The 22,768-nt window shown below is 49.5% G+C and overlaps 1 protein-coding gene across 1 annotated transcript in view; it reads left to right on the top strand.

Moving 5' to 3' along the window:
- Positions 1 to 666: 666 nt before the first annotated feature.
- Positions 667 to 22,768, top strand: part of UNC45B (unc-45 myosin chaperone B) — a 32,900-nt gene continuing 10,798 nt past the window's right edge. Inside the window, exons 1-13 of the mRNA XM_034752734.1 lie at positions 667 to 772; positions 5,368 to 5,529; positions 6,971 to 7,007; positions 10,666 to 10,841; positions 11,250 to 11,339; positions 13,498 to 13,665; positions 17,155 to 17,323; positions 17,712 to 17,882; positions 18,547 to 18,718; positions 20,285 to 20,585; positions 21,131 to 21,225; positions 21,838 to 21,979; positions 22,426 to 22,566. Coding sequence (XP_034608625.1) covers positions 5,368 to 5,529; positions 6,971 to 7,007; positions 10,666 to 10,841; positions 11,250 to 11,339; positions 13,498 to 13,665; positions 17,155 to 17,323; positions 17,712 to 17,882; positions 18,547 to 18,718; positions 20,285 to 20,585; positions 21,131 to 21,225; positions 21,838 to 21,979; positions 22,426 to 22,566 — 1,824 coding nt within the window. The 5' untranslated portion in view covers positions 667 to 772. The remainder of the gene's footprint in view (positions 773 to 5,367; positions 5,530 to 6,970; positions 7,008 to 10,665; positions 10,842 to 11,249; positions 11,340 to 13,497; positions 13,666 to 17,154; positions 17,324 to 17,711; positions 17,883 to 18,546; positions 18,719 to 20,284; positions 20,586 to 21,130; positions 21,226 to 21,837; positions 21,980 to 22,425; positions 22,567 to 22,768) is intronic.

Raw genomic sequence — 22,768 nt, 5'->3', positions numbered from 1 at the left:
TTGCACAACCTTTTACCTGTTGTCCTAATTAGTGTGCCACTAATTCTGTGACCCAACACACTCATCGCCTGGATATGAGATTATCCTGTGGGAAAGCTTAGCCCCTTGGTAGGATTCAGCGGTTGCCGTGGGGCAATACGGGACTGAACGTGAGCATGGTTCTACCTCTGGGACCTTTGCCGGGCTGGCGGTGAGCACAGCTGTCTCTGGGCTTCAGCAGCTCTCCGTGGATTCCAAAACAGACCAGAGACGGAAGAGCTGAATGGGATTCCTCTGAAGCAACTTCTCGAAGGCGCTGGGACGCTCTAGTTATTGCAGCTGGTGCCAGGTCTTTCGCCAGTTACAGGAGTCAAACCATTTGCTCCTGCAGCTCAAATGTCTCATGCTTCCGTAGATAGACAGGGAAGGGGGTCTGCGCATTTCGGGCAGGGGTGTTCCATCAGCCCAGCTGTCGGCTTTTCCTATTTAAAAAGCCCAGAGTCCAGCTTTCGGCGACCGCAATGCAGGTGTTTGAAATGCATTTCAGCTCTTTAGCAGGAGGCATCAGAATCCTCCAATTCAAGAAACTCCTTTTCCTTTTGAAATCTGACCTCACCCCCAACCACTGGCTCACCGTCCTGGGCTCCCTGACCATGTCACTGAGCTATATAAAGCCCGGGAGGCCAGCCTCTCCCTGTAGTACAAGGGGAGGAAGCCAGTGGACAAGCTCAGCAAAGCAGAGTGAGTGTCCCAAGCTGGTGACCATCGCAGCATTTTGAATTCTCCACCCCAGGTATGGAGGGCAGGGATGGGCAGGAACCAGCGGGATGCAATGCACTGCCTTAGGACATTAAGGAATTGACTTTTTTATTTGGAATGCATTTCTGCTGCGGGGGTGGGGAACTCTGAGTTCAGTGACAGGTGACACTGACAGGCTGCAGGGGCAGCTAATGCTGCCCAAATATGGCTAGGAACTGAAATGCGAGATAGGGTCTTCTCAGCATGTGATGTATGCACACTGACCCCACTGCTTCCTGTGCTGAGTTTTAAGACTGCAACCCCCCCCCCCCAAATTGGCTGCTAATAAAAAGATCTTCTGGCTTTAAATGCTTTTAAAAAGCCAGGTCAGCCCCTTTCACGCTGAGGAACAGTTTGGGTTTTGTTTTAAATGCTTCGGCCTAGCAAACCACTCCAATTGGCATACTAATCGTACACCAGTTCTGGCAGTGGAAAGTGTTTGAGCTGGTTCTAGAAATTCTTTCCTAGGAGTAGGGACAACATGAGTCGTTCACCTGAGGAAGTCCTTAGTTAGCCTTTTTCTTACTTGCCTTGTTGGCTGGATTTTTAAAAGGCTGGTTTTGGATTTCGTTAACAATTAGAGTTGATTATCATTTTATAAGAAATTTTGTTTTTAAAATGGCCGTGTCAACATTTGAATTTTGACAAACTCGCATGGGGTTTTTGCTTCTGAAAATGTTTTCCTGTAACGCCAAAATAGAAAATATTACATAGTTATTGTCTCGCAAAATTAACTTCAGTTTGGCCCCTTCTTTCATGCTTATGTAAGACTCACCGCTGCAGCGCCTCCTACTGGTCGTCCTGAGGGAATTAGCTCTCCCAGCGTCGGGAGCGCCCTCTGCAGGCCGGTGATCCGCCTTACTGCTGGCCCTGTGTCCCTCCCAGGACCCTGGTGCCCTTGTCTTGGGTGCTGCCCCCCTGGCAGTACCCCTCACAGCCCCAGTCTCCCCCTCCCAGGGGAACCCCCACCTCCTATTCCCACTTCACCTCAGTGTTCGGCTACTGCCAGTCCCCATCTAACCCCTCCGCTCACTGGGGCGGACTGCAGCCTAAGCCCCTCATAGGCAAAGGGGGTTCGGACCTGCTGCCTCTCCTACCCATGGGCTGCCTCCTGCAACCCAATACCTAATGGGCCTTACCAGGCCTGCAGCCTGGGGCTTTCCTAGGCCAGAGCTCCCTGGCTTCCTAGGCCTTTCCCCAGCCCTGCTCCAAACTAGGTTCCCTTCATGGCACCTTGCAGCCAAGCTCTTCTCCCTCTACAGACAGAGGGAGACTGCCTGGGCTTCTGACTCATAGCCTTTTATAGAGGCCAGCTGGGCCTGACTGGGGCATGGCCCCAGCTGAGCCTATTTTGCCCCATCAGCCCAGGCTTCTTGCCCCAGCCCTCTCCTGGGCTGTTTCTAGCCCTGCAGGGCAGGAGTGGGTAACCACTCCGCTACACACATGCCCCTCAAAACCCCCAGCCCTGGGGGAAGGGGGCCTCTCGGCCTGGGCTCCCTGAAGTTAGCCCTCCAAGGTCATCCCTACAGGCCCGCCAACCTCCTTTCCGTAGCCTCCCGGCCCCAGGTTTGGGTTTTGGCCTTCCTGCGGGCCAACTCCACGGCCTTGTATCGGGGCAGACCGCATGTGCCCGCATTCTCCACCAATTTTAAGGGTCTTGACTCACTGCTGAGGTGCCTCCTGTTGGTCGTCCTCAGGGAATTAGCTTTCTCAGTGTCCAGAGCGCCCTCTGCAGGCCGGTGATCCACCTTACCGTGGGTCCCGTGTCCCTCCCAGGACCCCGGTGCCCTTATCTTGGGTGCTGCCCCCAAGCAGTACCCCTCACAGCCTCAGGGTCTCCCCCTCCCAGGGGAACCCCCACCCCCTATCCCCACTTTGCCTTAGTGTTCGGCTACTGCCAGTCCCCATCTAGCCCCGTTCACTGGGGAAGACTGCAGTGTAAGCCACTCATCATAGGCAAAGGGGGTTCAGACCTGCTGCCTCTCCTACCCATGGACTGCCCCCTGCAACCCAATACCTAGTGGGCCTTACCAGGCCTGCAGCCTGGGGCTTTCCTAGGCCAGAGCTCCCTGGGCCTTTCCCCAGCCCTGCTCCAAACTAGGTTCCCTTCATGGCACCTTGCAGCCAGGCCCTTCTCCCTCTACAGACAGAGGAGACTGCCTGGGCCTCTGGCTCATAGCCTTTTATAGGGGCCAGCTGGGCCTGATTGGGGCATGGCCCCAGCTGAGCCTACTTTGCCCCAATCAGCCCAGGCTTCTTGCCCCAGCCACAGCCCTCTCCTGGGCTGTTTCTAGCCCCGCAGGGCAGGAGCGGGTAACCACTCCACTCCACTCACCACAGAAATGCAGTGTAATACTATAGACCAGGGGTCGGCAACCTTTGAGAAGTGATGTGCCAAGTCTTCATTCATTTACTGTAATTTAAGGTTTCGCTTGCCAGTAATACATTTACAGGGGCTGGCGGACAGAACCCCAGACTGGCAGCGGGCTGAGTGGGGCCGTCGGCCAGGAACTCCAGACTGGCAGTGGGGGGCAGACAGAACCCCAGACAGGCAGTGGGGTTCCTTCCAGCCTGACCGTTCACCTTTTGGAATGACCCATTGTAGTCCCCCTTTAACCAGTTCCTTATTCACCTTTCAATTCTCATATTAACCCCAACTAATAATTTCCCACGTGGAACTGTGTCAAATGCCTTACTGACGTCCAGGTAGATTAGATCTACTGCATTTCCTTTTTCTAAAAAAATCAGTTATCTTCTCAAAGAAAGAGCTCAGGTTGGTCTGGCACGATCTACCTTTTATAAAACCATTTTGTATTTTATCCCAATTACCTCTATCCTTAACTATTTTCTCATTCAAAATTTGTTCCAAAATCTTGCATACAATTGAAGTCAAACTAACAGGCCTGTAGTTTCCCAGGTAACTTTTTCCCCCTTTCTTAAAAATAGGAACTATATTAGCAATTCTTCAGTCATAGGGTACAGCCTCCACGTTTACAGATTCATTAAAAATCCTTGCTATTGGGCTTGCAATTTCATGTGCCAGTTCCTTTAATTTCTTGGATGGAGATTATCCAGGGCCCTTGATTTAGTCCCATTAAGATGTTTGAGTTTGACTTCCACCTCGGATGTGGTAATTTCTACCTCCATATCCTAATTCCCATTTGCCACTCTGCCTCAGTTTTTAGTGAGGCTAATGAAGAGCTTAGAGGTAGTGGCAGAGTATTTATTAAGGTGTTGGGCCATGCCTAGATTATCTTTAGTCTCCACTTTAGCAATCCCACTTCTTTCCTGGTTGGAGTTGCATCATGTACATCAATATATGTAAATAGGCTGCCAGCATTCTCCAGGGCCAGTTTTAAGAGCAGCTACACTTCCAGCAACAATGGGCTGGTACTCCCAAGTGATGGCAATATGAGCTTTCAATTGCTCTCCCCTGCTTCCTTAACCTTCAGTTGGCTGTAAGTGCTGGTGTTAAAATCTGCAATGCATGGCCTCTTGCTGAAGCTGCATGCATTGGATGGAGATCATGAGATCAGATTGGTTCGAGGTTTGACTACTGTGGCAAGGCAGCCAGTCAGCCTCGCTGGACCTAGTGCTCCCTCCTGTGGCAGGGCCGGGGCCTGGGGTAAATCAGCCCCACTCTGGAGCGTGTCTGTCTTCCCTCTTCGGGGTTTGTTTCTCAGAGCCTTCCTGGTAGGCCTCAGGGCAGGCCTGAGGAGTGCTCCCCTGCCAAACCAAGGGAAAACAGTCTCTAACGCACTGAAAAAAAGGGGAGACCTTTCCCTGACCCCCTCACTAGGGCAGGAGTTGTCTTGTCGCTGGCCCTGGGGTGTCAGTCCTTCCCCTAAACAGGCACTGGGTTTGGGTGTCTCCCCTATGGGGAGGGGCGCAGTCTCTCACACTGGAGAAGCCAATCTCCCTACTGCCGCCAGCCTTGCAGTTGTCTTTTCCCCCACCCCCTCCCCAGAGAGGTTTTAACTGGTTTCAGGCAGCCCTTAATTGGACTCAGGTGTCCCTAATTGACCTGAAGTAACCCCTTCCCAGCTTGTGGGGAAAAGGGTCTTTAGCATTCTAGGGCGAACATACCTGTTTTCCCAGCCCCTTCTGCAGCCGTCCGGCCTGACCTTGTCACACTACCCAGGCACTGGGATCTGGAATTCCAGACTTCTACTGTTTTAAAAGAAATGTACATTAGGAAAGAAGCCAGCGTGGATGGAGGAATAGTTCCTTTAGTCTCTGGCGCATTCAGTCCAACTTCCCTGATTCCATAATGCTTCGCTCCCTAATACAGGGCAGCAAAATGATCAGGAAAGGACTGTGAAAAGATTTTGGAGACCAATTAGAGCAACTCCCCATCCCAGTATTGCTACCCTGATGCTGACACGCTGTATTGTCCTGCACTAGTTATCCAGCATTATGCATCACTGTTCCATCAGTACAAGGGAGATGTTTACTCTTCCCTGCGCCCTATGAAGCAGGTATTTGAGCATCGAAAGTGCTGCACGTTTTGCAAATATTAACAAAAGCATTAACTTACATTGATACTGCCCCGAAGATTATGAGAGGCTGAACTGTGGCTTCCTTCCCCAGATGGAGGACCCGGTTCAATTGAAGGAGGAAGGCAATAAGTATTTTCAGGCCGACGACTATGAGAATGCTATTAACAGCTACACCAAAGCCATGAAACTTACCAAGGACAAGTCACTGCAGGCCGTGCTGTACAGGAATAGGGCAGCCTGTTTCCTGAAAAAGGTGAGATGAGAACCTCTGAACTGGGGCTGGATTGGGGGGGGGAAGTAAAGGATTATAGCAACTAGTGATGGCGGACAGGTGGGTTTAGGGCATTGCGGGGCTTATCTGCTCACTTTATTTTTAATATAGAAAACAGTGCCACTTGCACTACCAGTTCCAAAATGTTTTGCTCTCTTCAGCATATCAACTTGTGAGCCCCAGGGACATGCAGGGTACTGGTGTTCTGCAATAGCTTTGAGCCACCTGTGTCACAACTAATTTCGAAGATGTTACTTGATCTAGATACACTAAAGTGCATTTTTCTTTCCATGGAGTGTTTCTGGTTGGGCCATTTGTAGACAAGTATTTGACAAGTATTTGTAGAGGTCTAGTGTGAAGGGCTAAAAATCATAGAAGATTAGTGTTGGAAGGGACCTCAGGAGGTCATCTAGTCCAACTCCCTGCTCAAAGCAGGACCAATCCCCAGACAGATTTTTGTCCCAGATCCCTAAGGCCCCCTCAAGGATTGAACTCACAACCCTGGGTTTAGCAGGCCAATGCTCAAACCACCGAGTTTTTCTTCCCCCCCCGGAGGGGTTTGTTTACTGGGAGGGAATGGAGTTGAGCCACTGTCCTCAGTCGCTTGTCCTTGTGTCGGAGGCTTCCTGCCTATGAAACAAACAGGATCTGACTGGAACACACTGCCTAGCACAAACCACATGGAAACAAGTTCTTAAAAAGCAGGGACCATACAAACAGAGGCCTTCAGTTATTCTCAACCCGCCAAAGAGCCATAGCCCTGCAGTATTAACTCTGCCAGCACTCACTACCAAGGGGAGGTTAATTCCAGGTGACACTGTTTGTTTGAGGGTGAAGCAAAAATACCAGATGCTACATCCCACTATGCCTCCAGGGCATAATGTACTAGCTGAGGAATGTTAGCCTTGGGCCCAGCCTCTAGAGAAGGGTCCCATGCTGCTTACCAGTAAGGGAGATCTTTAGCCCAAACAATAGAGGTTTTTGGTAGCAGAGGGATCTGAATTCTTGACCCTTCTGTCTCTGTGTAAGTTTTTTATATAGACGTGTCTCTGCAGTATATGAACTTGGGTGCCTGCTTATCCACAATATGTTGTTAGCACACACATCAAAGGAGTCTAACTCACACTAGACTGGTTTACGATGACTTGCTGTGATGATTTCTACAAAAGACCATCCTACACAGGCCTGCCGATTGCCTGATCATCTTCGCTACTGATATGGCCAGGAGAAAAACCTGAAATGATGCAGAACCAGTTCTTTGGGGATCCTCCATTGCTCAATGGTTGTACTGGAAGCTGTTACAATGTGTCTTACGTGACAACCTTTCTCAGCCCTACATTTCTATGATTCTATACCAGTAAGGAAAGAGTGTCTATTGCCCATCTTTATAGCTAATAAATCTCTCTTCCCTCTGAATTGACAGGAGAGCTATGCCCAAGCAGCATCGGATGCTTCTAGAGGTAAGCAGAAAGAGAGCTCTAAAACGTGGGATTTGAGTCTCACTACAGGCATTTGCTCCTCCATCTAGTCTGTTCTCAGATCTGGTTTTATGTCCGCTTTAAAAAAAAAAAAAAGTTTGAGTTTAACTGATTTTATTATTTGTTTGGTGTTAGGTTTTGCGTAAATGAAAAGGTAAATACAAAAAGGGTATCCCATAATTAACTAAAAGAAGAACAGGAGTACTTGTGGCACCTTAGAGACTATCTATTGTACTCCTGTAGCTTTACTGTTTGGTGTAGTTCAAGAAATTAGCTATACAATTGTTTGGCTTAGAATGTTAAATACCAGGATTCTATACCAGTTCATATAAAGTTCATCCTCTTAACTTTACAATGAAATGAGCATCCCTGTTCCATGTGCTCATAGAATGGGGAGTGCTGGAGAACAAGAACACAGGTATCCGCTCTGCATGCCCATTGTGCTTAAAGGGGGATGAAAGTTTTCTACACTGATAAACGTGTCCTTAAAAACTGAAGATTAAAAAGATCCCAAACGTCAGTGAAGGCACTCTCATTAGGAAAGGGATGGATAACAAGACAGTAAATATCATAATGCCACTATATAAATACATAGTACGCCCACATCTTGAATACTGTGTGCAGTTCTGGTCACCCCATTTGAAAAAAGATATTAGAATTAGAAAAGGTACAGAGAAGGGCAACAGAAATTATTAGGGGTCCGAAACAGCTTCCATATGAGGAGAGATTGAAAAGACTGGGACTTTTCAGCTTGAACAACTAAGGGGATGTTCTGATAGAGGTCTATAAAATCATGAATGGTGTTAGAGAAATTGAATAGGGAAGTGGTGTTTACTCCTTCACATAACATAGGAACCAGGGATCACCTGATTAAATTAATTGGCAGCAAGTTTAAAACAAACAAAAGGAACTACTACTTCAAACAATGCTCAGTCAACCTGTGGAACTCATTGCCAGGGGATGTTGTGAAGGCCAAAACTATATTGGGGTTCCAAAAGAACTAGATAAGTTCCTGAAGGATAGCTATTAGCCAAGATGGTCAGGGGTGAAACCCCATGCTCTGGGTATTCCTAATCTCTGACCACCAGAAGCTGGGGACTGGATGACAGGGGATGGATCACTCAATGATCGTCTGTTCTGTTCATTCCCCCTGAAGCACCTGCCATTGGCCACTGTCAGAAGATAGGATACTGGGCTCGATGGACCATTGGTCTGACTCAGAATGGACGTTCTTTTTTTACTTTGGCAAATCCATTCAGTGAACTTATAGGGAAAAAGCAACAGAGTCCTAATAGGGGGAAAAAAACTCTTCCCTAGACAAAAATCCGTGTTCAAGTGTCAGCGTGGATCCCACTCTAGGTACGTGTGAGCCTCACGCACGCAAGATCTGAATCTTTTGAATAGCAGTGTCCATTGGGCTACGTCTGTGCCACGCATGTCCTCATGGTTCCCCACCCCCCAAATCCAAGGACATCAAGGGCATGGTGACCACTACTGTCCCTCTGTTCCCTCTTTCCACCCGTGGCAGTGAGACGGAATTAGAGATGTTTGACCCACTATCTCTTAGCCCGTTTTTCTCTGATTCTGAGTCCAATTGGAATCCGTTTTCTCCACCCTTATTATTTTTCTCCTTTTAATTCAGAATCACTAAACCTTTTGTTTCACTTGGTACCTGTGGGCTCTAAGCCTTGCCTGTCTTGCAGTGGCTTAATCCCCTTCATTGACTGCCACAACTGTTGTCTTTTTTGCCTTTATTGTGAGTCTAGCTAACTTAGGTACTTATAAAGTGCCCATCATCATAGTACTTGAGCAGCTCGCAATCTGCGGGTATATATTCTCACAACTGCCCTGTGAGGCTGGGCTACACTGTCATCCCCGTTTCACAGATGGGGAACTGAGCCACAAAGAGACTAAGTGACTTGCCTAAGGTCACACAGGGAGTCTGTGGCATGGCAGGGAATGGAATCCAGGTCTCACGTCCTAGGCTAATCTCCTAACCACTGGGCCATATTCCAGACTGGCGTTCTGTTCACTGAACAGTCTCTCCAGGGACGTGGGATTATGGGGACGCCTGCCTTGAGCTTCACCTGATGGACAAATGCATGCAGGCAACCTCGGACCCAGATGAGAGAAGATCGACCTCTGATCAGGTCCCTGTAAAGTCCTCCCCTACGAGTGCCCCGACCAGCTGGCATGACTCCAAAGACCAGTATGGACTGGAACTCTGTGTCAAATAAAGACTTGGCACTGACGACCACTCCAGTGCCAGCAATGTCCGTATGGAACCTGGTGCTGTCTCTTCCCATGATATAAAGATCCTTGAAGGGATTGTTGCATACTGACCCACCCGTCCGAGAACCACCTCCTGCCTGGGATCTCAACATCGTCCTTGCAAGAGCTGCTTTTGGATGCTCTTTATACCACCCTTCCCTCAAGGCTCCTCTTAGCTGCAATCATGTTGGCTAGAAGGGTCAGTGAACGCCGAGTTCTTATGGCTGAACCCCCTTGTGCAACAGAGTTTTGAGACCTCCTCTGAGACTTAAGCCTAACGTGGTCTCGGCGCTCCATTTGCACAGTCTCCTCCCTTACCTGTATTCTCCCAAATCCCCATTCTGCGCCTGGGGAGAAGAAACTCCACACTCGGGACATTCAGGGACTTTATTATTCTATATTGGTATGTTAAAGCCCTTCAGACTGTATTCTCATCTCTTGGTGGCCCTCTCCTCCCAGAGGATATCAAAATGGATCACGCAGTGCCTATCAATCAGCTACCAAATGGCCAATGGACCCCTCAGTCCACCAGAGCACAAACTACCTCCTCTGCCAGCTTCAGGAACATGCCAAATTGGAAATCTGTAAGGGAGCTCTGGGAAGTAACTCCCTGATGTTCGTTAAGTACTGTGCCCTGGAACGGGCTACAAGGTCAGGTGCCATGTTCGAGAGCAGTATTACCATCCCTGGTAGGTCAGATCAGTCTGGATGACTCAACCCCACCTTCCAGGTGGGATGCAGGTTGTCAGTCACCTAAAGTGGGTTCCACACTGACATAGATTCATAGGCTTTAAAGTCAGAAGGGACCCTCCTGATCCTCTAGTCTGACCTCTTGCACGTTGCAGCCACAGAGCCTCACCCACCCACTCCTGTAAGAGACCCCGAACCTCTAGCTGAGTTACTGAAGTCCTCAGATCGTGGTTTAAAGACTTTGAGTTACAAAAAAAATCCACCATTTTACACTAGTTTAAACCGGCAGGTGAGCTGTGCCCCAGGCTGCAGAAGAAGGCAAAAAAAAAAAAAAAAAAAAACCACCCAGAGTCTCTGCCAGATTTGGGGTCAGGAAGGAATTCCCCCCCGGGTCAGATTGGCAATCAGTTAGACCCTGAACATGTGAGCAAGACCCACCAGGCATCTTAAAGAATCAATAACTTTAAGTCACTGCTCTTTTGAGCATCATTTCATGTTTTTGGAAACCGATATACAGATTGCATTTGACTGTGTCAGCTATCAGATAGGATAGAGGTTTACTGAAGAAACAGGGTAACTGAGTGCCTTGTACCTTCGTTACTGTCTTAGTGAATCCTCTGTATGCGGCTGGACTTTGAAGCAAATGTTGATGCCTTTTTGTACTTGATCCCTTTCCTAGCGATTGACATCAATGCTTCGGATATTAAGGCCCTGTACAGGCGCAGCCAGGCTCTGGAGAGCCTGGGGAAGTTGGACCAAGCCTTCAAAGACGTCCAGAGGTGTGCCACCATTGAGCCCCGCAACAAAAACTTCCAGGAGACCCTGAGGCGTCTGGGAGCCAAGATTCAGGAAAAGGTAAATGCCTTTGCAGCAGCACCAAATGCTTGGGCGGTGCACACAGAGCTTTGCATCCAGGTGTATTGACGCTGAAGATGTGCCACTGTACTCCGGAGCAAGCGTATCCGCTGAGCGTAGCTGGTAAATGTCGCTCAGAGGGCTGGAAGATGACATGCCATGTGTTCAAAGGCCTGCACTCCACGCAGAGAGAACAGCTTATGGGCTGAATCTCTGGGCTGCAGAGGTGGAAAGAGACCTTTCAAAAGTCAAAAACCAAAGTACGTGTGCAGTTGAAGCTGATTTAACAGACCATTTAAAATATCACAGTTTGAGAGAGATGGGTGCAGCCTAAACAGAAATGGGGGAACTCGGCCTCGGGTTTCTGCCCTTGTGCCTAACACGTGATGTTCTTTCATCCCTCTACAGCTGCACGTTCAGTTCTCCACCGATGCCAGAGTGCAGAACATGTTTGAAATCCTGCTGGATGGGAACAGTGAGAAAGAGAAGCGAGAGAAGGTGAGACTTAAAAGGCGGCTGGGGAGATGACTGCTATTAACGTTGTCAGACTTCAAAGCCCACAGTCAGGAGCAGAAGTCTTCCTTGCCCTCCTGTGAGCATTTGGACTCACACCTGCAGCGCCTCCTGCTGGTCTCTCAGGGAATTAACTCAATTTCCAGCCCAGAGCGCCCCCTGCAGGCCGGTGATCCACCACAGCTTGGCCCCCGTGTCCCTCCCAGACTCCAATGCCCATTTTCTCTGGGGTGCTGCCCCCTGGCAATACCCCAACAATCTCTGTGGCTCTCCTTTCCCTGGGGAGCCCCCACCCACTACCCCACCTTGCCTCAGTCTAGGCTACTGCCAGTCCTTACCTAGCCCCCGCTCACGGGAGCAGACTGCAGTATAAAAGCCACTCATCACAGGCAAGGGGGATTTGACCTGCTCCCTTCTTCTACCATCCAGTGGGCCCTGGAACCAGGCCCTACAGCCTGGGGAGTAGCCAGGTTGGAGCTCCCCTGCTCCTCTGGCTTTTCCAAAGCCCTGCCTCACTCCCAGGTACCTCTCACCCATCCAGCAGCCAGGCCTGTCTCCCTCCACAGCTAGAGGAGAGACTGCTGCCCTGGCCCTCTTATAAGGCCCGGTTAGTCTGTTTGGGGCGTGGCCCCAGCTGCAGCCACTTCCCACAATCAGCCAGGGTTTTGCTCCCTGCCCCAGCCCTCTGCAGGGCTTTTCCAACCCCTTCCGGCTGGAGCGGGTGCTCACCCCGCTACACCTTCCCAGCCATTCATAGGGTTCCAGATACCTGAACAAATAGAAGGGGGAAAGGGAGGAGTTGAATTCAGTGAGACAGTAGAGAACTGACATGCTCAGAGTCACAGCCCCACAAAGCCGCTGGAATGTCAGCAAAGCTCCCAAATCACAAACTCAAGTCAAAACCAGATCTGGTGTCTGCAGCTTAGGCCTGAATCTAACTGCCCATCCCTTATTTCCCCTCTTCCTTCCGCTCCCTCCTCCCCAAAACGTTTGCCGATGTTCAAAGGGAAGGACCCCAGCTCCACCTGCAGGACTGCTCTTTGCCCAGTTGAGTTGTATGTCGCCCAAAGAGAGCGCTCCCTCCACTTCCCATGGGACATTATTCCACAGCCTAACACCGTGGCTCTCAACCTTTCCAGACGACTGTACCCCTTTCAGGAGTCTGATTTGTCTTGTATTCCCCCAAGTTTCACCTCCCTTAAAAACTACTTGTTTACAAACTCAGACATAAAAACACAGAGCACTATTACTGACAAATTGCTGACTCTCTCATTTTTACCATGTCATTATAAAATAAATCAACTGGAATATAAATATTGTCCTGACATTTCAGTGTATGGTATATTGAGCAGTATAAACAAGTCGTTGTGGGAAATGTTAGTTTGCACTGACTTCGCCAGTGCTTTTTATGTAGCCTGTTGTAAAACTAGGCAAATATCTAGATGAATTGATGTACTGCCCTGGAAGACCTCTGTACCCCTGGTTGAGAACCACTGGCCTAGCAGATCTTGCTGTCAGGAAATTCTTCTTTACACACACACACACACACACACACACACACACACACACACACACACACTTCCTTTTCAGTTGTGATGCCTTCAAATATTTGCAAACCGTTACAGTTTCCAAAACCTCACTTAGCCAACTATATTGCCTTACCCCTTTTTTTCTTTACCCCTCTATGGCTACGTCTATGCTACACGCCACTGGCAGCGGCGTTTACTGTACGTGTAGCTACGCGCTGCAGTGAAAAGCACGGGGAAGGGCTCCAGGAGCAAGGAGGCAATGGGACACGCCACACTGCTAAAAACAGCAGGCACGGCTAGGGTGAGAAGAGAGCCGTGTAGGATATGTACTTCAGTACATACCTTGTGTCCTTCAGGCATCTTTACTGGTCAAAGCTGTGCCTCTCCATCTACACAGCTGTGTATCTCTCGGACAGGATGTGTACATTGCACGCCGTTGAAAGAAGCATGCCGTGTAGACTTACCCTAAATCACTCCCTTCCTTCATGCAGCCAAGTCTCCTTCTGAATGCAATTAATTCGCTAGGATGTGGATTGAGACGATCCTTTCATAGAGGGCAATGAACGGCCATTGATATCACTCCTTGCTTACTGCTCCTCTGACTTCTTTCCCAGGCTGCGAACAATCTCATTGTTCTGGGGCGGGAGGAAGCAGGAGCCGAGAGGATATTCCAGAACAATGGGGTAAAACTGCTGCTGCAGCTGATAGAAACCAAAAATGCGGAGATGATCCTAGCGGCCGTAAGGACCCTTTCGGGCATGTGCACTGGACACAAGGCGCGGGTAAGTTGTGGCTCAGAAATCCTGCCTGAGTCTCTCACTATAACCGGGGGACTCAAAGGAACCTGCTTCTCACAATTTCAGAATGGCCATTTTTACTTCCATATCAATCTCCTCTTACTAAAAGGACAAGAAAAATAAATTTTGAACTCCTGTGATCTGGCTGTTCGTGGAACTGAATCTGTTTCTAAAAGACAAAGGAAAAGCGAACCTTGCACGGAATGAAATACAGAGAAGCCAGCGGGTGAAAGTTAGCCTTTATAGGGTGCAAACTTGACAGGTTGAACCTGTGATGCTGTTCTTGGATTTCAGGTTCAAAGATATCCTTTAGCATGTCACTGAGGCTGGTTTAACACCGGCCCTTGTGAAATGAGGTGTATGTACAGCCCCAATCCTGTAGGAGGCGGCAGTGACCAACGGTGGGTTAAGCCAGGACCCTGGACTCCAGGCCAAGAGGTGTGAGGTGGCCTGCTAAAGCAGTGAGATACATGGTCTCTATGAGAAGGATGGGAGGTGATTAGCCAGGACCTTCATTAGATGAAGTCAGAGGCTGGAGGAGGAAGATGAAGGTATCTAGAAAAGCCTGAAAGTTTTGGTGGGCCATGAGCCACCTTTTAAGTTAACCCACCCTGGTGAGTATTGTGGTCCTCAAATGACTCATTTAAAAAGTAGCCCTCTTTTAGACTCATGACAATCCAGACTCTACTGATAAGCAGTAAGACTTCAATTTTGGAAGGTGTCATGGAGTGTGCGGGAGTCAGGGCCCTGCACCCCGCACTTCCTGCGATTCACCGTGACTCTCAGCCAGCCAGTAAAACAGGAGGTTTATTAGACGACAGGCACACAGTCTAAAACAGAGCTTGTAGGTACAGAAAACAGGACCCCTCCGTCAGGTCCCTCTTGGGGGGATGGGGAGCCCAGACCCAGGTTCTGGGCCTCCCTCCGTCTTCCCAGCCAGCTCCAAACTGAAGCCCCTTCCTGCTGCCTCACCAAGCCGCACCCCCGGCTCCTCCCCCAGCCTTTGTCCAGTTTCCGGGACAGAAGGTGTCACCTGGCCCCAACCCCCTCCTGGGCTCAGGTTACGAAGGGCAGCCGCCATCGCTTACGTGCTAGTCGTCAAATATCATCCCTCAGTGAAGTCACACCCTTATTTCCCATCCCCATCTAGTACTGGTGCAGCTCCCCAGGGAAACGGAGCCACACCCCGTGTTAGCAGAAGACCGTAAACTAGTAAAACTCGCCTGCAACGTTACCAGGTTAATGCTACCTACTCCGTCACAGACGGAATAAGCAGTTGAGAGATTGAGACCATATTTGTGTGGCTGCACGTGTGGGTACGTACAACCCCACTAGAGACAGCACTGTCTAGTAGTGACCACTCAGCTTTCGCTGAGCTCAGTACATTTTATTTAGGACCAAAGCCTGACAGAAAACATTCTATAAAAACAGACCGTCTACTTAAATCGGGGTGAGCAAACTTTTTGGCCCGAGGGCCACATCGGGGTTCCGAAACTGTATGGATGGCCGGGTAGGGAAGGCTGTGCCTCCCCAAACAGCCTGGACCCTGCCCCCTATCTGCCCCCTCCCACTTCCCAACACCAGAGTGCCTCCCTCAGAACCCCTGACCCATCCAACCCCCTCTTCTCCTTGTCCCCTAACTGCCCCCTCCTGGGACCTCTGCCCCTAACCTCACCCCCCTCCCCGGAACCCCACCCAGTATCCAACCCCCCTGCTCCCAGTCCCCTGACTGCCCTGACCCCTATCCACACCCCTGCCCTCTGACAAGCCCCCACGGGACCCCACACCTATCCAATCCTCCCCATTTCCCATCTCCTGACCCCGTCCACAGCCCCGCCCCCTGACCGGCCCCCGGGACTCCCACACTTATCCAACCCCCCCGTTCCCCATCCCCTGACCATGCCCCCCCCAACCCCCGAACCTCCGCCCCATCCAACCGCCTCCTGCTCCCTGTCCCCTGACTGCCCGCAGGACCCCCCGCCCCTTATCCAAAGCCCCGGCCCCCTTACCATGCCGTTCAGAGCAGCATGTCTGGCAGCCGCACCGTCTGGCCGGAGCTAGACATGCTGCTGCACTGCCCCGAAGGAACGCGCAGCCCGGCCGTCCAGAGCGCTGGTGGCGCGGCAAGGTGAGGCTGCGGGGGAGGAGGGACAGCAGGCAAGGAACCGGGGCTAGCCTCTCACCGGGGGTGGTCGTTAGGGGCAGAGGTCCCAGGAGGGGGCAGTTAGGGGACAAGGAGAAGAGGGGGTTGGATGGGTCTTGGGAGACCAAGGCCGGGCAGGATGGTCCCGTGGGCCGGATGTGGCCCACGGGCCATAGTTTGCCCACCTGTGACATAGAGGCATGTTCCAATCTTTCAAATCCTTTTAGCAGGGTTTGGCCCTCTGTCTGTCTCATGTCAAACTGAGGATCAAAGGCGGGTCACTAGTCAGTTCAGGCTCACCCTTTCTATCAAAAGCCCTTCATTTGCCCACTGGGCCTCTTGACCTGCTCTGAACCATGTATGCCATTCACCCCAAGGCATGGTGCTTCTCTGGAGTTATCTATCCTAGGATTTGCAATAATCACCCCCCACTGATTTTAGTTCCTGTAGGAAGCTCCCTAATGGTCCCCCCCATGGAGCCAGAATATAGTCCCTATCCCCCAAAGATACAGATCTCATTTATCGATAGAAAATGTGATGAATGTTCCCTGTGCCTGTGGCTTCTGGCACATCTTTTGAAGCAGCTGTGCTTCCGAGGGCTTTCATCTGTCACACAGGTCATTGTACACCTCCGGATGAGGGGAGATTAATAAGATTGGGACTTTTCAGCTTGGAAAAGAGATGACTCTTTTCACAGGAGGGGGGAGGGATATGATAGAGGTCTATAAAATCATGACTGGTGTGGAGAAAGTGAATAAGGAAGTGTTATTTACTCCTTCTCATAACACAAGAATTAGGGTCACCAAATGAAATTAATAGGCAGCAGGTTTAAAACAAACAAAAATAAGTATTTCTTCATACAATGCACAAGTCAATCTGTGGAACTCCTTGCCAGAGGATGTTGTGAAGGCCAAGACTAGAACAGAGTTCAAAAAGGAACTAGATAAATTCATGGAGGATCGGTCCATCAATGATTATTAGCCAGGATGGGCAGGGATTGTGTCCCTGGTCTCTGTTTGCCAGAAGCTGGGAATGGGCGACAGGGGGTGGATCACTTGATGATTCCCTGATCTGTTCATTCCCTCTGGGGCACCTGGCATTGGCCACTGTCGGAAGACAGGATACTGGGCTAGATGGACCTTTGGTCTGACTCGTGTCTGTTCTTATGAAGTACAAAACCACTCCCTGTGCTGTATTGGACAAATTCAATATTCTCCTGTTGTTCTTTCATTGCCCATGCCAAGTGTTACATTTTAATGAGTGTGAAATGTAAATTGCTTTCTGTAGATAATATGAACTGTAACACTGAATCCTATCTTTCATCTGGGCAGGCCACAGCAATCCTTCACCTCCTGGGAATTGATAAAATTTGTATGTGGATGGCTGTGGATAACGAAGAAATCTCTCTGGCTGTTTGCAATCTCCTACAAGTCATTACAGACTCCTTATCAGGGGAGGGAGAGAAAGAGGAACATGGGAAAGAAGCAGCTCTGGTGCTGGGTAATTAATTCTATGTAACCACTGAAAGATGGCCGAGATATGAAGAGATCTCGGGTTCCCATTGCACTGAACAGTAGATCCTGCAAATTCTGCTTTTAGTTGCCTGTGGGTGGATTTGCAAACACTGAGGCCAGGGGGCTAGGCTACATAATCCAGCAACAAGCACAGTTAAAAGCACCTTTATTCAGAAGACCTGCAGGCCCCCGAACCATAATTAGAATGAGCAATCATCATGCTTTTCTGCACTTGCATGAAATTGACACATTGGCTAGGACACAGCCCCATGTACAGTCTAGTAAAATAACCATTCAAAAGCGGTATTCAGTAGGGTAATCAGCCTTCAAAGTGCCGCTTCTTTTAACCTGCTGCTGTCTGGTCTTTTGCGCAGACACGAAGAAGGATTTGAAGATGATCACAATGCACCTGCTGGACATGCTGGTCAGTAAGAAGGTGTCTGGGCAAGGTCGGGACCAGGCTCTCAACCTGCTCAGCAAGAACATACCAAGAAAGGATCTGAGGATCCCCGACAACTCTAGAACCATCTTCGTCATTGACAGCGGTGAATGCCCTTGCCCCACACTTAGACCTGAATGTGTGTCACGTGCAGCAAAACTTCCCAAACTGTCCTCTCTTAGGGACATTGAAAACAATTCCCATCTAGAAAAGTAATCTGATGTGGTGAGACTCCAAACTCTGGATATTATTCAAAAAGGAAGAACTTTTTGTGGGTTTTTTTTAAATCCTGTGTTTGGGGGGTTAAGCTGGGCTCCACCGAAACACTTCAACCCTAACCTTCTTTTAACAAAGATTATTATGAAAATGTAATCCAGAATCTCCTCTAACATTGCAAGGCCTTCCTCATTGCGAGGCCTCCATGCCACTAAAAGCAGCAGGTTTTGGGTCTCTTTAAATAAAGGACAGATCCAGTTGATGAACAAGTCCTGTGAAGAAGATAATGTTATTTTGCCCATAATTTTATGACTGCTGTTTAACGGCTCAATTCTGCAAACTTTGTTGTCATGGGTAGTCCTTACTTGCATCAGCAAATCAATTGCTTACATGTTTGTCTAAGGATTAACAAGATTGTATTAAGTTAGTTTATAGGCCAGGTGTCTGAAAATATTGCAATCTGTACAGTTTGGTGCAGGAGAACGTCCGCTGCACATACATAAATTTGGCACATGCCTGTCCTCTCTAAAAGCCCTATTAATTCTGTGTCCCAGGTCTAAAAAAGATATTGAAAGTCGTAGGCCAGGTTCCCGAGCTGCCCAACTGCCTGCCCTTAACGGAGAACACCCGGATGACTGCTTCCATTCTCCTGAACAAGCTGTATGATGACCTGCGATGTGATCCCGAGCGAGATAACTTCCGCGAGATCTGTGAAGAGTACATCAAGTGAGTCAGGGCGGGGATGGAGCACTTCATGGGGACGGACACCCAGAAATGCAGAGTCGAGCTCTCAAGGACCTGGGATTGGAGCAGATGCTGTGTAATGCTTTCAGATTCTTAGCAGTGGGGACTGGGCCAAAATAAAATGCGCCCTGTGTCTTTTATTCTTCCACTGGAGTTAAAAAGCTCTTTGCAGGCTAGAGCTCTTCAAGGGAGGAGGCAACCGGAAAAGCACTAGGCAGCGAGGACTACGTCACCAGGTGCAGCGTCCCGGCCTTTGTAACAGGGTTAATTCCCAACAGTCAAGTGGCCCAAGGCAGGGTAGAGTCGGTAAACACTCTATAGCGCTAACCCTTAGGCAGGGGAGCGCTGGCAAAACAGGCAGGGAGGCAATCATGGGGTGGCAGGGGTCAGCTGGGATCCTCCACCAACATGCTGACCAGCTGTTAAGCCACAACACCATCAACTAAACCTTTGGGCTACTTCCTACCCAAGTTCCAGATCTGGCTCAGTGGTCTCCGGTTTGTCAGGGTATTCGGCCACCAGCAGTCCTACCAGCTTCAGCTCCACCTTGGGCCTCCCCAGGTCAAGGCCGCCGCCTGGCTCGGCAGCAAGCAGGATGTGTCTGTCTCCTTCCCTGGCTGACCTCTACTGGGCTAGGGGCTCTGCCTTTTGTACTTCCTGCCCCGCCTCTCAACTTCCGGTGGGAGGGCCGGAGCTGGCCAGACTCCGCCCAGCTGGGTGGAGAAAGTGGTCCCTCCCCCTCTGGCTCAAAGGGAGGCCACGCTGCCTCGGTACACACTGAATGGTTCAACAGATTGATAATGGAAACATGGAGCCTCTCCTCTTCAGGCTGCCATTGAAATCTAGCCTACAAGCCACGGCACAGTCATCAGTGACTGAACGCAGGCCCTCTTCCGAGTGACGTAATCCGCATCTTGCACTTATAAAGTGCTTTTCACCCATACCTCTGCAAGCACTTGCATGGTGGCTTAGCGTTTTTAATCCACAGATGGATAAACGAAGATATAGGGAGGTGAAGTGCCTCACTAAGGGTCACACAAGTCAAGGGTAGAGCTGGGAATAGAAACTGGGGCTGACTCCCGGTCTGGTGCTTTCCTCCAATGGGCCACAATGTACATTTCACTTCTGTTCTGAGTGAACCTGTGTCCATATCATCCAAATTACCTGAAAAGAGAAAGGGAGTCCTTTTCTTTGAACTAACTGCCAGATTGTGTTAAGGCATTAGAAGGTAGTTCCATCTCCATAGTTCAGAGGAAGTTCCTCTACTCATGGGTGGGGTATTGTGGAAAACTCACATTGCTTTTTCCTGCACTGTTCCTATCTTGTGGATAAAAATAAGGGGATGTTCAGAGTTGGTCGCTGTGATAAAAGGTGCTGGACTAAACTCCAGTTTGGTAATGGAACCCTGTTTGATAGAGGATGGTGGCCACAATGCGTGGCCCTCAAGGAAAGAGACTGGTAATGCACCAGAGGCTCTGACAATAACATTGCAGTCTCCCCCTCTAATCCCACCCCCTGCTGATTTTTTTTTTCTGCTGCCCCCTACAGGAGCAAGGTTGACCCTCAGGACATGGATAAGACTCTCCATGCCGTCCAGACGGTGTCTGGGATCATGCAAGGGCCTTTTGACTTGGGCAACAAGTTGCTGGGCATGACGGGTGTCATGGAGATGATGGTGGCTTTGTGTGGCTCTGAAAGGGAGATCGACCAGCTGGTGGCTGTGGAGGCCCTCATCCATGCTTCCACCAAGCTGAGCCGGGCCACCTTCATCATCACCAACGGAGTGACGCTGCTGAAGGAAGTCTACAAGAAGACCAAGAATGAGAAGATCAAAATTCGAGCTCTAGTGGTAAGTTTTCAGCCCTCAGCCTGCTCTGCTATCTGCCAACACTTTGTCATCCTGTCCTAGGAAGAGCTCTACCTCTGGATTCAATCTAGGTTTGCAATCCTGCGAAGTAATAGCATCCGCTGCTCAGCTAGGGTGCTATCCGTAAGCGCTTGCACTTGCGTTCCTCTGCTAAAGAGCTTGGGGAAGGAGGAGGGCATGGCAGCTTGCAGGTCTCCGCAGAGAACAAGCTTTGTAATGCAACAAGAGTCTCATACGCCTTGTGTCTGCCATCTTGGATTCCTCTCCATGAGGCAGTGGAATAGCAGTTTCTTTTAGGGCTTGTGCATGGGGACTAAAGTCTTTTCATTCCTATAATGTGAATGGAGTCAGGGCTTCAAAAATATAAATGGAAAACCTGCTTAAAGCAATACAGAACTTTGCTGTAATCTGTATCCGTTTGTGTGGAAGACAGTTCATTACCTTTCTCTTAAATTTCAGCTGGACTTCTGAGAACGTTACATATTCCTGTATCTAGCTACATAGTATCCTTTCAATCTCTTTCTCAGGGTCTTTGCAAGCTGGGATCAGCCGGAGGCACTGACTATGGCCTGCGACAATTTGCGGAGGGATCCACAGAAAAGCTGGCAAAACAGTGCCGAAAGTAAGCAGAACTGGAAGGTGCTCTTGGGATTCCTCACCTGTTACTTGTGTTCCACTCCTTTCTTTCCAAAATATTTTTCAGTACCATCTCTACTGGGGAGGTCCTCAGATACATAGACAACTTTTTAGTCAACTGAGGGAAAGTACTAACACTGAGTCACTGATAACATCTAGAATAGATGATACTGAACAGAGGTTTCTAGCATTTCTGGAAACGTTTAGGTATCCATGCCTAGAACTCATACCTCATTTTCTGTTTGCCCGTCCCTACTTCACTTTTATTAGCATCAAAGTCCATCTGGTTCCTCACTCACTCACCAGCTAAGAAACCAAAGAAGATAATCCTATTGCCTAAAAGGATAATATATTAAAGGTCTCTCTTATAACATGCATAAGTACACCACCACCACCCAGATTCCCTAGGGGAACTTTGTATCCAAAGATAACTTTCACCATTAGGATCTATGGTTTCCTGAGTCTGCTGCATGGGGTCTGAAGATGCCGGTAAAAATAAAGCACAGTTCCCCAGCACCCTTAGGGGTTTTGCCTCTTCCTCTCCTGTAAATCTGTTCTCATCATTCAGGTAAAATGATGGAGCTTTTGTCTCGTTCAGGTGGCTGTGCAACACCAGCATTGACATCCGCACCAGGAAGTGGGCTGTGGAAGGTCTGGCGTACCTAACCCTGGATGCAGACGTGAAAGATGACTTTGTGGAAGATAAGCCAGCCCTGGAAGCCATGTTTGAATTAGCGAAGGTACTGTCTCCTCTCCACAGCCCCTTGTCACGCTAAAATAATCCCGTCTTCTGCCTCCAGCCTTGCAAACATTGCATGGGTTGATAATCTTGATGGGCAACCTTGAAGGTGACAAAGTGAGGGGGTGTTTATTACCATCATTCATGAACTGATATGATGCCTCTTCATGTCCCACCAACCTGGTAACAGTCGTCCACCAGCTGACCAGTATCTTCCTTCGGAGTGCTCCGTGTGTCGCTTACCTCTCGCGGCATTGCTTATAAGTCTCTATACATCCTTAACGTGGTGATAAATAAGTGCAAAGATGTCCAGTAACTTGCCCAAAGCTACACTATAAACCCCAGAACAGAGTCCTAAACCCCAAACTCTTCTCCAGCCGCGACGCCTCACCACCAGTGGTCCCCTCCACATCCCAATCCAGTTCAATGTTTCCATTGACTGTGCAGACCAGTGACAAGACGATCCTGTACTCGGTGGCTTCCACGCTGGTGAACTGTACCAACAGTTACGATGTCAAAGAGCTGGTCCCAGAGCTTGTGCAGCTGGCGCAGTTTTCCAAACAGCATGTTCCCGAGGAGCACCCCAAGGTAGGTTGGTTGTAGCCAGGACTGCCGCCCCCCTATTCCTTTGCCTCAGATGGTGGGGGTCCCAGAACCCCCAAAACAACCCTTCTGAGAAGTGCTGTATCCCCAGCTGCTTCAGGGGAAGGCTTAGCTATGGACTCCACATAGTAACGTTGCCCATCTCCTGCAGTTCCGGTTTTTACACGTTGAGCTGTATGTCCCGGGG

This window comes from Trachemys scripta, chromosome 18 (assembly GCF_013100865.1).
Source record: "Trachemys scripta elegans isolate TJP31775 chromosome 18, CAS_Tse_1.0, whole genome shotgun sequence".
Classification (NCBI taxonomy): domain Eukaryota; kingdom Metazoa; phylum Chordata; order Testudines; family Emydidae; genus Trachemys; species Trachemys scripta.
The sequence above is the reverse complement of the archived record's forward strand: the minus strand, read 5'-3'. Positions and strand labels throughout refer to the sequence as shown.